At 33.9% G+C, this 16385-nt stretch overlaps 1 protein-coding gene and 2 pseudogenes across 1 annotated transcript; all 3 read left to right on the forward strand.

Annotated features, from left to right (window-relative positions):
• LOC149570504 (chaperone protein ClpB1-like) overlaps window positions 1-6731 on the forward strand; it is a 64309-nt pseudogene extending 57578 nt beyond the window's left edge.
• Window positions 6732-8041: 1310 nt separating this feature from the next.
• LOC149570505 (chaperone protein ClpB1 pseudogene) lies at window positions 8042-8917 on the forward strand (annotated as a pseudogene).
• Window positions 8918-9738: 821 nt separating this feature from the next.
• Window positions 9739-15961, forward strand: LOC149570506 (chaperone protein ClpB1-like). The gene is made up of 3 exons (XM_089817205.1): window positions 9739-9763; window positions 14651-14847; window positions 15701-15961. Exons 1-3 carry the CDS (start codon window positions 9739-9741, stop codon window positions 15959-15961), a joined length of 483 nt encoding a protein of 160 aa, XP_089673331.1.
• The last annotated feature ends 424 nt before the right edge of the window (window positions 15962-16385 follow it).

Here is a 16385-nt window from a genome sequence, read left to right on the forward strand (position 1 = left end):
AAATCCAAGTGTCGACCAATGTTGACTGACCCAGACCTTGAACATAGGCCTTATTACAAATATGAGCAAAAATTTTTGAATTGAACACAAAAGATTTTTGAAACCTAACATATTTCTTTATGTCAATCTTAGATAGTTATTACCATCCTAATAGCTCAAAATTATTGTTTCAAGTAACTAGTCAGGACCTTGGGCCCTTGCACCAGTTATGAAGCACGTTTGAAATTTAAATAATTGTATCACTAATTAGTTCTATCTTTTTAACATCTATTTAAATATCCTTATAGTATGGCTAATCTTTGATTTTATATTATAATGTGGTCTACAACTTCTATTTACACATCAATCATAATAGTTTTTGTGTGTATGGAGTATTTGAACTATTAGGATATCCAAATTTCTTATTCTACATAGGAGATATTCTATTATTGTAATATCTTATGGGAAGACAATTGTCTTCCCATAATATTTGTACTATTTTCCATGAGTGCAGGTCACTTGCACTTTGTATATGCTCACGCTTTTAGCATCTCTTCAATTTGGGTTATATTTTTAAATCTATCTATCTATCTCCCTGGGTCCAAATTATTACACATAAATAATCAAATCCTTCCTTTTTCATGAGCACATATAGCACAAACTATACCACACTCCATTGAATTTGTATTCATCTAAAGGTAGAACTCATTGCATACATACATGTTTTCATGTTTGAGAATATATTTGTCCTTGTGTAGAATTCCTTAGAATCTATTGCAAATTTTGTATTTATTTGGGGTACAAGGTGGTTTGAATGAATAGTTAGTATCTAAGTACTCGTCTAGATTTTTGTGGAGATTTCTTTGTAAATATTTTAAGACCATCATCGATATTCCAACATTTTTTGTACATAATATTTAAGGAAGTTCCAACTATATATCAATCCTATATCTCTAATAAAATGATAAAGTTTTAATTTTAAAGTGGAGAATGAGTATATGAGAACTATATAAAAGTGGAATGTAATAAAGACTAAAAGGATGAATACTATTGAGGTTGTGGGTGAACATTCAATAGTGTTTCTCACTTATGGGATGCTTAATTTCTATACTTCTTTGAATAATGTTCTACATGAATTTCTTTCTCACATCCTAAAAATTTTGCTAAGATATTTTTGAATTCAAGAACTTATGCACTAGATATGCATATGGATAAGAACAAAACTTAACATTAAGTCACTAAGAATCTAGCTTAAATTCCACTATTTGATATTCATTGGAATACAATCACAACTATGACTAAAAATGATACTATAATATGTTCTTGGGCATTATAACTAATGACAAAGTGATCATTTCTAGTAGTTTCACCATCATTCATAAAGAACCACATAAAGTTAATGATAGTGGGAATTGACTTTGGAATTGTGTAGGGGTAGTAGATTAATATAATGGAGGTTGTTATTGCATAAATGAAGTAGATATGCACATCAATATATACAATGGAGTTATAGTTAAAAAAGACATCACAGTTGACATGAAGGCATGCACATGTCCATAAAATAGTAAACTGCATCTACAAATCTATTTATGTCACAATGATTAAGTCACCACTATATTAGTCAATATACATCAAATAAAAATCCCATTGTTGATTTTTGTAGCAAAATTCTGAAATTGTCTAGAATATAAGCTTTTCTTTAGCAAGATTTTCTTGACCATAAATATGCACTAGTGGTCAACTATTGTAAAAAGAATAAAAAGCTACACACTTGGTCAAAATTTATATTTTACTATATTAATTTATGTTATATACATTGGTATGGAATTTTCATACTATACATTATTTAGATAATTTTAAAATTCAACTTTGATAGTAGGAGCACAAACAAGGGCACGTAGGAAGTTATAAAACCCAATTAGCATTTTTTCATGTTGCATGAAATGCTAGTTTTATTTCCTCAATAATATAAAATCAATGAGTCTGTCATGAAATATCACTAAACATGTTTCCTTTGCATGTTGTAGTGTGTTATAGTATCTAAGAGTAAAGTAAGTTCAATAACATGAAAGCATATTGGTCAAAAATCCAATCTAATTGATTGATGGGGTTGACTGATTAGGTACCATTGCAGGGTATTGCTAGTTCTTATCGCAATAAGATGTACTGCAAAGTGAAAAGACACATTTGCATATATTGTGTTTATAGGTATGTACTTTAGTTAAAGGTAGTGCATCACACAAGTACACTAAATCTAAACCTAACCCTAACTCTAACTCTAACTACAACTCTAATCCTGACCCTAACTCTAACCCTAACCCTAACCCTAACTCTAGCACTAATTCTAACCCTGACCCTAATGCTAACCCTAACTCTAACTGTATTTCCAATCCTAATCCTAACTCTATCTATAATTGTAACCCTAATGGCCCTAACCCTAAGTTTAATCTTAATGCTAAACCTAACTCTAATTCTAACCCTAACCTTAACTCTAACCCTAACCATAACTCTAGTCCTCATTATAACATTTTATGTAACAATATTCTCAAAATAAAAATGAATTAAAGTGATACAAATAAACACAATAGATAGAAATAAAAAATAAAATATTGAAGAATAATTTTATGGTAAGTTTATACAACTATAATTATATAGTAACTTTGTACAACTATATTTAAAAATAAATAAATAATTCAACACTAACCTTATCAAAAATAGAAATATTAAAAAATAATTTTCCTATTGATTGCCACTAGCTTACATATATCTATATATATTACACCAAGAGTAATCATTCTTGAGGCACCCATTTCCATAAATCCCAACTACGATTAAAATAAACTTAAGATTAAATGATATGTATGTATGTATGTATGTATGTATATATATACATATATACATACATATATACATACATATATACATATATATATGTATATGTGTATGTATATATGTATATACATACATATATACATATACATATACATACATACATATATACATATACATATACATATATACATATATATATACATAAACATATATATATATATACACACACACACACACACATATATATATGTATATATGTATATACTATGCAAAAACCATTTTGTTTCATGGTCAATAAATTTTATATAAATAATTGTTTATATTTATTTTATGAATAATTATTTAAATGTTTTGTAATGGTAAAAAATATTATATTTTGTACATAAAATATTTTAAATTAAAGTAATGTATATTTTATGTAAAGTTAACATATAATTTTATATAGATATAACCTTGTGCCTCCTTAGGGCACAAGCACTAGTAGTTATTAATTGGGATAAATATTACTCCAAATGTACAAATTTTGTCTCTTTTTTTATATAACTTCCCATTTTTATCCTCTAACTTTTCAAACTTCAAGTATGCATTTTTGTCTCAACCTCAAGAACTTATCTTTATTCCTCCATAATCACTATAGCATTTCTTCTTCTTTCCTAAAATCAATGACCTAATCAACCAACCATAGTTCAAAAGATCATCCTCCTTTGTATTTCTCTTAAACAGATCCGATCCTTTTTAATCTTTAGAGACCAATTATTCCTCTTTAAACAATCATATAGTACTAAAAAATAGTAAAAAATTGAAATTAAAAAAAAAATGTATTTTGTCTTATAATTAAAATATAATGCATTTAGACTATTTGACTTTAATTGGGCTTGGTGTACATTAAGTTATATGAATTCACATTTAGAAATTCATAAAATATCTCTCTATATTGCCGCAAGTCCCTTGAGGTTGCATTGATCCCATTAAGTTATGGTTTTAGTTGCAGCAAATCCATTGCTGCTACGACTATTTACTTCTTTAGCTCCTCTATTATTTGATGATCGAAATTCATAAAAGTTTCTAATTTTGATGCAACATACAAAAAGTTTGATAGAAGTGAAAATAGGCTTGCCTGAGTAGCTGGGGTGACATGCATAGGTGACGTTGATCTTCGATTTAATTATTTATGGAAGGAGGTGGAATTTTTTATTTCAATTATTGATGAACTACATTTGGTTTTTCGTGTTGATGAGTGACTTTCTTTTATTGTTGTTTGTTTCATTCATATCTTTATGTTTAATGCCCAATGGTTGTTAATATAATTGGTTGAATTCAAATTGACAAAGGGGTTTTCTTATTTAAACTAAATTGACGTTATAAGGGTTCAATAGATGTTGCTAGTTTATTTAAAGTAATGCCGGTTGAATCACTGTGGTATTGCAAGTGAGTTTTCTATGAATTACATAAGGAGATTGGTGATTTGATGGAGAAGATGATCCCTTTAAAAATGAAATTCTTGAAAGAAGAGTGCATGAAATTAGTTAGCAAAGTGAAGGATTGATCTATGGTTTGTAGGGTGTGGCAATAATTGGCAAGATGGAGTAGAATAGCTATCCAAATGATGATTCAAGACTTATCGGTGCTCCACTTGGGTATGTGTAGTGTAATATCAATTTGTAGTAGTTGGTAGATGTTGGCGCAACAAAATTTCAATTTATATGTTTTGGTAAGTCAAGTTTAATAGAGAAAAAAATATAAGTCAGGTCATAGCTAAATAATTTTAGTGATGAAGGCATGAATAACTTTAAAGATTTCCAAATTTTTTTTTTATAAAAAAGCTCAATTGACTTCCTACGTAATAAGTGAGTGATAGCCTCTACACATATTGAATTTTCTAACCAAATTATCACATGTTATGCCATGCTATAGAGGGAAAACTTTAAATGGAGATAATGTAGTCTATAATCTCACCAACATTAGAGCACCCTTAACTTCAGAATTATTTACTAAGTTTCACAGAGTTCATAGTTTAGATGATATTTCATTTGATTGAAATTAAGTTCACTTTCTACATTGTCTTATTCTAGATGGGTATCAAAGGCAAGAAAAAGAAGGCATTAATTCAATTGATCAATTGGAAACATTTTGAGCTATAGGATTCTCTAAGTTGTATAAACTATGGCACTCATGTGATAAAATTAGAGAATAAGTAATTCATAAATTTCTTTTCAAATTTGAGTAGTATCTTTTCGGATATTTTCAGTGAATGGTTTTTTGATTAGTACTTGATATTTTAATGTGTTCACTTTTTTATTTGTGTGAGATGGATGTTCAATAAGAAGTCTAGACTCTAAAAGTATAGTAGATGAATAATTGTTTTTCTAAGAATGGGTTGAATTGATATAGATTCCAAGAATGAATGGAATTGATATAGAGCATTCATCTTTTCTTGTTTTTGTCTAAAGAATTATTCTGTATGTAATTTTTTTATAATTATATAAATAATTTAATTTTTATACTTTTTAATTTGATTTAATTAATTTTTCATAATGTCCCCTCCCCTTATACATTTTCATTTCAGTAACCAATCATGAAATAGTCATTTTGACATGCAATAGTTGAAAAGGCCGTGGCACACATTTTGGTGAAAGAGGTAGTGGATGTATTGCAAAATGATGGCTGCTAGGCACTAGTTGTTTGAACTTTGCAATGACATGATAGAGATTTCAATAAAGAGGAATATATGCAACAATTATATGATTGTATTCGGTAATTACATAGTGTGATGCACGATATGCATTCAGTAATTCCATAAATGACTAAGTATTATTTGAAATAGTGCATATTTGATCTGGATTGTTTCAAGTGAAAAAATTCTGAATAGATCCTCTATTAAAGTGTGAAGATATTAGAGAGTGAATTCTGACATTTTTGATCATTTGAATCCTAGCAATTTACTACGCACCCATAATTTGTTAGAATTTGCAATGGATTCTATAAAATCAATTTCTTTTAGCAAAAAAATCTTGTCCAGGAAGGAAATTTCAGAGTCACAATCTGTGTCCATAATGTCATATACATATATTGTTATCACTGTCAAGAAGGCCATATATACCTATATCAGTATTGGCATCTACAAAAGTAGAAGCTCTCTCAAGAAGCCTATATACCTATATCATTATTTCCTTCACCCTGTAGCCTTAGAGAAATTCTCTAAAACCCAATATCATGAATCTAGAGAGATGTTCCAACAAAACAAATAAAGTTATAGCAACAAGTGTGGAGCTGGCTCGTACAATTGGCCATGCACAAGTTATAATAGTTCACCTGGCCATTACCCTCATCGAGGATAAGCGTGGATTGCTAAGACAAGTAATCTTGTCAAGTACTCCTAGTGGAGACGAAGCAGTGGAGTCTATCAAGAGAGTTCTATATCACTACCTAGAATGTTTACCTGTTAATGGCTCCGGCTCTATTGCACACGAAATCCCTCGAAGCACTATTGTTACAAATTGTATCTAAAGTGTACAAAGCGTAGGAAGAAAAATGATAACCATATTTTGGCGGTGCACCACTTGGATGTTGTTCTATTGTAGGACCTGCAAATTATTGAGTGCTTCAAGGAAGCAGGCATGGACCCTGCCAATGTAAAATTTCAAGTGGAGAGGGAGGGAGACCCTAAGAATGTACTAGAGGACCTCTTTTCGAATGTAATCAATTTCCCTACGCTCAAGACTTATGGTCACGACCTTTTAGAAGACACAATGAAGATTGGTCCAATGATCAGTAGAGATAAAGAAATAGAGCATATCATTAGAATTCTTTTCCGAAAGACGAAGAAAAATCCCCTACTGATTGGAGAGGACGGTGTTGGTAAGACATCAGTGGTAGAGGGGCTGGCCCAACAGATTCTGAGAGGGGATTTGCCAAAGTAAGTTGTCCAAGTTCAGATTTAATTTCTAGATTAAATGTAGCTATTCAGCTTATTTTTGCTACTACGAATTGCTCATCTTTTTGTGGTTAGATTTGTTGAGGATAATGTTTGTTTGTAGGAAGATTTATAAATATTATTTTTAAAATAATTTTTAAATTTTTTTTATAGCAAATATCTATTTTGGCTCGTGATCAACTGAAGTGTGTTGGAGTAACTACATTTGATTAGTATAACAAATGTGTAGAGAAGAATTTTGAGTTTAGGAATTATTTCCAACAGGTTAGCTAATTTATAACTTTTGTTTTAGTGCTTCCTTTTCATTGTATGATCATGGATAGCTTAAAAATCACATACAAAATCTCATTTGAAGACTAAAAATGTTGAAATAGTTAAAATTGACTTATTTTTTCCAAATGTAATTGTGTCGTGTCATGGCCGTTGGCCGTATGCCACTTTGTGAATAGTTTACCTTATTGACTATTTCTTGTAGGTGTTCATGGTTGAACCTAGTGTGCTTGATCCCATCAACATTTTGTGCAGTTTGAGAGAAACGTATGAAGGGCACTATAGTGTGAGGATCATGGACAGTGCATTAGTGGTTGCTTCCCAATTATCTAGTTGTCATATAACTGATAAGTTCACAAATATATGAGATTTGATCAAATAATTTTGTAAACTTATTGTCTTGATTTTAAATTATTAGACTCTTGATGAGGCTTGAGACCTTAATTTTAGTTCAAGTAGAATGCATGCATTTTTTTTGTGCTTTCATGTAAAAGCATTTCATTATTGTTTCCATGTTTGGATTCTAAGCAGGTCACCATCTTCCTGGCAAAGCAATTGATTTTCTTGATGGAGCATGCATAAATGTGAGAGCATGGTTAGATAGTACACAAAAAGAAATTCATGGTCATGAAAAAAAATTAATCAACTGGAAGTTGAGCTGCATGCACCCGAAAAAGAGAAAGATAAAGCAATGCAAGCTAGGATGGTGGAGGTTGGTACTGATATTTACGTTCCTTTTCTTTTTTTAATAGTTCAATTTTAATTCTATCTCGCTTGAGCATTATGTTTGCAATGGGGAAAGAAACCTGGTGTGGTTTGCAAGGGGGCTTTCCATGGGATTTATGGGAACTTACTACTCACATTTTACCAATCATATAGGTTCAGAAAGAGATTACGAATTTGAGGGATGCGATCATCCCTCTCAAAATACAGTTGGAGAGTGCCAAAGAAAGAGGAAATGAGATCCATCAGTTAAGGCAATAGTGGGAAGAGTTGATGTCTACCCTGCAAATGGTAGAAAGCTAGATGGATGTGGTGACAATCATCGATTTGAGATACGGTGCACTTGAAGAGATAGATGTGGTGATAGCTCATTGTGAAACAAATCCAGAGTTTTTCGGGCCATATCAAATTGCAGAGGTATGTGTAATCATGTGAGAGTTTTACTACTTTTAATTGGTACTCATGGATATATTGCTATGTCATATAGGTGGCAAGTCATTGGACAGGTATTCCTGTTAACAAGCTTATGTGAACTGATAAGGAATGCCTCTTGGGCTTGGCTGAACACTTGCATGAAATAGTCGTTGGGCAAGGCAAAGTATTCAAGGCAGTTGCAGATGCCTTGGTCAGATCAAAGAGAAGACTTGGGAGAGCACATAAAACTACTGGATCCTTTCTATTCTTGGGACCCACTGGAGATGGCCAAACAAAGCTTGTAAATGCTCTTGTGGAACAACTGTTTGATTACGAAAACCTGCTAGTGTAGGTTGACATGTCTAAATACATGGAACAACATTCTACTTCTAGGCTTATCGGTGCTCCGGTTGGGTATGTCATCTATCACTGCAATAGGTTTCTCTCAGATTGCTCTTTTTCCAATTGATTTTCCCTTTTTTAGGTAATCAAAATAAGCATTATTTCAGCTGATTTTTAACCAATTACTGCCGATATATTAGTTATGAAGAGGGTAGAAAATTGACAAATATAGTTAGAAGATGACCGTACTGTGTTGTTCTATTTAGTGAAGTAGAGAAGGCACATGTATCTGTACTGGGCATCATTCTTCAGACGGTTGCTAATGGTAGATTGATAGATGGAAATGGTCGAATGGTTGACTTCTCCAGCATAGTCATTATAATGACAACCATCCTTAGATCAGAGAACTTGTTTGCAGTGTGAAAAATCTAACTATTGTAGTCACTGATTATTAATCTCCTATCATAAATGATTATTAAACTGCTGAAAATAAATTCTCAGCTAATATCAACAAATAACACAACTACAAATTTACTTATAAAATATGAAAAGAAATGCGCAACACAATGAACACAATATTTTCAAACAAATTGTCCCTAGAAAAACCCCCTAAGGGAAAACTAGTTCTACAAATGAGGAATTATATTAAACTTCAGCAAATCAAGAGATAAAAATTTCCTTGCCTCTTACTAGAAAAACTTCGGCAACCTCCTAATTTCTCCCATTGATATTCCCCACTGCTATCCCCACACTAAAATTGCACCCTTGCTAACATTGCAAGACTGTTTGCTAACACTACAAATGTTTTTCCAAAACTTGTATCTCCAAATGACCCAATGACCCCTTTTTATGCTACTCCTATTGGTAAACCAATGACTGAGATAAAATCAAACCAACGGCTGAGATTAAGACAACTCAACAGCCAATAATGGAATTGGTTGCAAGGTGTCTAAAATGGAATCACTAAAATTAGTAAATAATTATCCTTGCAATAACCATTTACTAATTTTTAGAAAGTGGACAAACAGCTGTCCAAACTACCCATAACTAATGCTGCTATACATAGATAAGGACAAACAACTATCCAAGGTACCCATAAATACTACTGCTATTTCTGGGTCAGAAATAATAGCTGTCCAACTAACAATAATTAACACTCCCTCTTAGCAAGGAAGTTGTTCTGCATGACACCCATCTTATCTCTAAAGAAAATAAATTTTTCCTTCCCCAATGCCTTAGTCAGAATGTCTGCTACCTGCTCATCTGAATGTATGTATTGTAGTCAAACAACTCCCCTTTGTACACAATCTCTGATGAAGTGATATCTGATATCTATATGTTTAGACCTATCATAAAATATTGGCTTCTCAGACAACTTGATGCAACTCTGATTGTCACAATGTATCATAGTAGTCTCAACCTTCTGACCAAACAAGGCTACTAACAACTTTCAAAGCCATATAACTTTGCATGTCGCCATGCTAGCTACTATGTATTCTGCTTCTGCTGAACTTAGAGCCATAGACTTCTGCTTCCTGCTAAACCAAGATACAGCTCCTGATCCCAAGCTGAAACAACACCCTGAAGTGCTCCTTTTGTCTATTGTACTTCCTACCCAATCTGCATTAGTATAGCCTATCAACCTAATAACTTCACCTTGAACATATCTGATCCAATACTCGACTGTACTATGCAAGTAATGTAGCACATCCTTAGTCGCTATCCAATGAATTCTCTTTGGTTCAACCATGAACTGACTAAGAGAGTTTACTGCAAATGCTATATATGGTCTAGTGTTGACCAAATACATAAGTGAACCAATCAACTATCTATATAAAGTGGGATCTACATCTTTCTCCTTAGTTGTATCTACCTTCCTCAAATTCATGATCATGGGTGTAGACATGGCTTTGTAATCCTCCATCCCAAATTTCTTCAAGATTTCAATGCAATATTTCCTTTGACCAAGGAAAATCTCCCCATCTGTCTATCATACTTCCATGCCTAGAAATTAGTGCATAAGTCCTAAATCTGTCATCTTGAACTCTTCTGCAAGGTTCCTCTTACAATCCACTATGAGCCCTAGTGAACTTGTAAGAAATAGGTTGTCCACATAAAGAACAAGAATGTTAATCTCACCCCCAACCATCAAGTAGTAGAGGTTAGCATCTACTTCACTCTTCACAAAGCCCATTTTTTGCAAGTATGTATCAATGCGCTCATACCACGCTCTAGGAGCCTGCTTGAGTCTATAAAATGCTTTCTTCAATCTGCACACGTGAGTCTCTTTGTTATGTTCTAAAAAGCCTTTTGGTTGTTCTATGTATACCTCCTCCTTCAACTTACCATTAAGGAATGTTGTCTTGACATCCATTTGATGGATTTTCCATCCCATCTATGCTACAAGTGAGATTATAGCTCTTATAGAAGTATACCTGGCAATAGGATAAAATGTCACCTCATAGTCTATTCCCTCCTTATGAGAGAACCCCTTTTCCACAAACCTCGCCTTGTATTTCTCGATGCTACCATCTGCATCGTATTTTATCTTATAGATCCAATGTGATCCAACTACAACCCTATTTGTTGGTCTAGGTACTACCTCCCACACATCATTTTGCATTATTGAAGAATATTCCTCAACCATAGCATCTTTCCATACCTGATGTTCTATAGCTTCTTGATAGCTAGAAGGCTCACTATCTACCAACTGACTATCTAATGCCACATAGACATTGAACTTGGCTGATTGTCTTCACTATCTAGTACTCTTCCTAAGAGCTCCCACAAACTCCTGAATATCCAGGCTTTGTGTATCTGGAACCATATGGTTCCCACTGCAAACTATAGAGGATGAAATTTCCATCTCTAAGTCTTTTAGATGCATTTCCTACTACACCTATTGCTCCATACTCTGTGAATATTCACTAACTGAGTCTACACTTGTACTGGTAACTATACTTGAGCTTTGTTGCTCTTGACTTGGTCTTGGAGCTTCTATTGGCTACTCACTCTGATCATCTACTAGCAAATCTCTGGATCTCCTGAATGCCTTGTCCTCCATGAACTTGACATCTCATCTAACGATAATTCTTTTAGTCCTTAGAATGAAAATCTTGTATGCCTTTGAGGTCTCACTGTACCCAAAAAAGTACCCCCTCTCTGTAGTCTGATCTAACTTTGTACGTGTATGTCCAGGTATATGACAATATGCCAACCTCTTGAATATCTTGAAGTGACTAACATCTGGCTTCTTCCCTATGAAAGCCTCCTCTGGTGTCATCTTCCCTAGCACCTTGTGTGGAACTCTATTCTAAATGTAGACTACTGTATTACACGCCTCTACCCATAAGTAACGGGGCATGTCTTGGTCATGTAGCATAGCTCTTGCTACCTCTGATATAGAATGGTTCTTCCGCTTAGCAACTCCATTCTGCTAAGGATTGTAAAGAATAGTCCATTCTCTCTTGATTCTTTCTCTGGTGCAGAACTCCTGGAAGACATTTCCTTTGTACTCGCCTCCATGTCTGTCGAATTCTCCACAAAATCCTTGAACTCTTGGAATCGATTGAAAACATCATCCTTAGTCTTCAAGAAATATATCTTGGTCTTTCTAGAGAAATCGCCAACAAAAGTAACATAGTACTCATATCCTCTGAGAGATTTTGTGAATGTCGTTCCACAAAAATCTAAATGTACTAGATCAAGAACACCCTTAGATCTGGTTTCACTCCTTGGAAAAGATGCTTTCACAAACTTCTCCAACACACATTCCTTACATACATTGTCATGCTCTGTGCTCACCTCTGGAACACCTGTCATGATCTCATGAAGTAATCTAAGTGCTCCATGATGAATATGGCCCATCCTCCTATGCCATAGCTCTCCAAGATCTCTAGGATTATTGTTGCTCATAAGTGCCTTAGGAGTATCAAACTACAATCTATAAAGGTGACCACTCCTAACTCCAATAGTTATGGGTGATTTCCAATCCTTGTGCTTAATCAACACATGTGTCCCTCTAAAGAGTACAATATACCCCCTATCTAAAGAACAGATATAGAAATCAAATTCATACCTAAGCTTGGCACATATAACACATCATGAAGTGGAATTATCTTTCCATTCTCCTTTTGAAACTGAACAATCCCTTTCCCAATAGGCTTGAGTTTGGACAATTTTCCCATAGAGATCCGGATGTTGGTGTCCTCCTCCTTGTAACTAGAGAAGTGCTCTCTAAATCCTATCATATGAAATGATGCCCCACTATCTATATACCAAACACACTATGAGGTTGAGCTAACCATGCAAGCTATGAGTGCAAACTCATCTTCCATTCTACTGGAGAGTTCTTTCGCACTTGCTGAAGTTGCCACCTACTTCTTACCCTTCTTCCTCTCTGGGAAATCACTGACATAGTGGCCAAACTCATGACATCCAAAGCACTTGACCTTAGAAAGGTCCTTCTTGTTCTTCTTACTTTTTGAATTTGATCCTTTACTAGATCCCTTCTTTGCTTTCCCTTTACCCACTAGGGCAACGTTCTCTTGTTCCACCTCATTTTTTTGACTCTTGTTGGCCCCATTGACAAGACTTAGTCTAAACTCCTCCTAAGTGAAATCAGTCCATAATCAATCCCAACTCAATAAAGTATCTCATCCATTGACATCTTGAACAGAGACACTCCATTTTTTGGTAAACCCATTTAGGGTTGTTCTCACTAGCTTGTCATCACTAGGGCTATCTCCAACAACTGCTAACTCATCCTTGACAAGTTTGAGTCTAGTGAGGTAACTTGTGACATCTTCTCCCTGATTCATCCAGGTATTCTTTAACTTCTCTCTAAGTATCAACTTCCTATTGGTGGTAGCATTCTGGTATAGATTTAGAATGGCGTCCCACATCTTCTTCGTTTTATCTAGCTTCAAGATATGTGGAACAATATGATCCTTGACACCATCAAGGATTATCCTCCTTGACTTGGCATCATCCTTTCTATATGCTACAAGTTGTGTTGCATTCATTGGTACAGGTACAACACTGGTAGCATAATCCTTGATACCATTCTCTTCCAACAATAAAGAAATTCTGGCCTTCTAAACACCAAAATTGGAGGCACCATCCAATCTATCCTGATCCCTCAAACAAGCTGAAGCCATCTCAAGGGTTTAAAGCAATAATAAATCTAAAGAGATCAAAATTTCTTTCCTAGGGAAAAACTCTTCTACCCTTAACAATGCTCTGATACCATGTGAAAAATCTAACTATTGCAGTCACTGATTATTAATCTCCTATCATAAATGATTACTAAACTGCTGAAAATAAATTCTCAGTTAATATCGAAAAATAATACAACTACAACTTCATTTATAAAATATGAAAAGAAATGCACAACACAATGAACACAATATTTTTGGACAAGTTGTCCTTGGAAAAACCCCCTAAGGGAAAACCAGTTCTACATATGAGGAATTATATTAAACTTCAGCAAATCAAGAGATACAAAATTCCTTGCCTCTTGCTGGCATAACTTTGACAACCTCCTAATTTCTCCCGCTGATATTCCCCACTACTATCCCCATGCTAACATTGTGCCCTTGCTAACACTGCAAGACTATTTGCTAACACTGCAAATATTTTTCCAAAACTTGTATCTCCAAATGACCCAATGACCCCTTTTTATACTAATCCTATTGGCAAACCAACCGTCAAGATTAAATCAAACCAACGGCTAAGATTAAGACAACTTAACAGCCAATAATAGAATTAGTCGCAAGTTGTCCAAAAGGGAATCACTAAAATTAGTAAATAATTATCCTTGCAATAACCATTTACTAATTCTTGGCAAGTGAAAAAATAGCTGTCCAAACTACCCATAACTAATGCTGCTATACATAGATAAGGATGAACAGTTGTCCAAGCTACCCATAAATACTATTGCTATTTCTGGGTCAGAAATTATAGATGTCCAACTAACAATAATTAACATGCAGGACCTGGAAGTAGATTACAAGCTGGCTAGGCAAGACTGATGCAACAAGTATGTACAATTGAAGAGAACTTGCTTCTTATTATTTCTTGTACCACTACCCGAAGTGATCTGCTTATGCTTAAAGAAAAGATTGGTGATAAATTATCTTTTAACTTCATTGCAAGTGAGAAAGCACATTAAGCCACAGCTATTAGAAAGTCTTGATGAGATAGTTATTTTTAATCCTCTTCAAACTAAGGAGCTGATGAAAGTTGTCAGATCCCATATGAAAGATGCAACTGTACTGCTTGCAAGGAGGGGAGTCACCTTGATAGTCTCTAATGCAACTCTGCATCTTGTTCTTATCGAAGACTATGGTCCTGTATGTCTATTTTTGAGAATTATTTTTCCTCTTCATATAAAGTTGTGTTACATGGTTTGATGCTTGTCCAAACTATTGTCCAATAGGTGAAAAATGAAGCCTAGCTACTTTTATTGAGAGATTGAATTTTGGGCCTTACATTAGAAGGGTCCTCATCCAAAGGTAGAGTCACATAAATACCTTAATCTAAGCTAGCTTAGCTTCCATTGACCTTCAACAAAATGTTGAGGATTGATAATGAAAATTATACTACCATTTATTAGTAGATGTAAGCGTACCACACTACACAAATCCTGATAAATGCATTGACTTGCTTGCACAAAATTTAGAACATTAGTAATCTAGGACATGCTAAAATAGCTTAAATGAAGTAATCTAAAAATATATAAAAACTCCTTTTTTATTACGCCTGCAAGTAATCGAATAATAGGCAAAGTCACCTTTCAATGATGCCAAGGAACCAGTTTACATCATGGCTTCTTGGCTACGATAGAATGTAAGCTGGTTGCCTTCCAAATTTTCAAAGTTAGAAAGTACCAAAAATTCTAGAGAGCATGTATCAAATTTTAATTATTGGAAATTTCTTGCAGGATTTATATTCTAAATATGATTACAATATACTCCGTTCGAGCATGTGCATCAGCCTTGTGTTGTTATTGGAGTAGTGGCTGGTTATCCCAACTAGCTGAAGTGGTTACCTTTGCAGGAAAAATTAAATGAATTTAGTATATACCATTTATAAGTTCCTGGTCTCTTATATATATAATTCAAGTGCTGCAATATTACATTTGTGCAATGACTACTCTTGGGATTTAGTTTCTGGCTGACAGAATCTCTAATTTGGCTTTTGTAGGTTTATGGTTCTAGACACCTCAGTCACTGGGTTGACAGGAAAATTGTTAGCCCATTGTTGCAAATGCTCCTAACAGGAGAAATCAATGAAAAGTCCATAGTATTTATTGATGCACTGCTTGGGGAGTCAAGTTTATCTTATCGTGTTGAGCAATGGAGGACTGGTAAATTGAGTCACTTCATAGAAATAAGGTTCCAAATAATGGAGAAAAAGAGAACTGAAGAAGTCAAAGAGGACATGACCATTGAAGAAAATGTGTAATTTTTCGAGGATGACCTAGACTTGATACATTGTATGATTCAGTACATACTTTAATAGTGGGGAATATATAAAATTGGACAGTCGATTAACAAATCCATCTCTCTATGTTGAAACTCTTTATTCCATTATGAAACCAAAATATTGCCTTAGTCAAACTCAGAGGAGAAGGATTAATTATTGACAACTGATACTGAAGTCATAGTTCCACCGTCCTAACTGCATTCTCCACTAGTTTACATGCACCCCCAAACTTGTCATGCATAAATTTGATAGAGTTTTTCATTTGGATAGTTGATATTGTTATAGTTTAATATATGTCAAGAAGAGTCAATTTATGATCAATGTGTTTGAGGAAGTCTTTTGAAGGTTGTAAACTCGAAAAAAAAGTAAAAATGTATTATTTCATCAAGCTGCAGAATTGAGA

The sequence above is a fragment of the Cupressus sempervirens genome, chromosome 3, assembly GCF_028749045.1.
Source record: "Cupressus sempervirens isolate cs-2001-9-10 chromosome 3, ASM2874904v1, whole genome shotgun sequence".
NCBI lineage: Eukaryota > Viridiplantae > Streptophyta > Pinopsida > Cupressales > Cupressaceae > Cupressus > Cupressus sempervirens.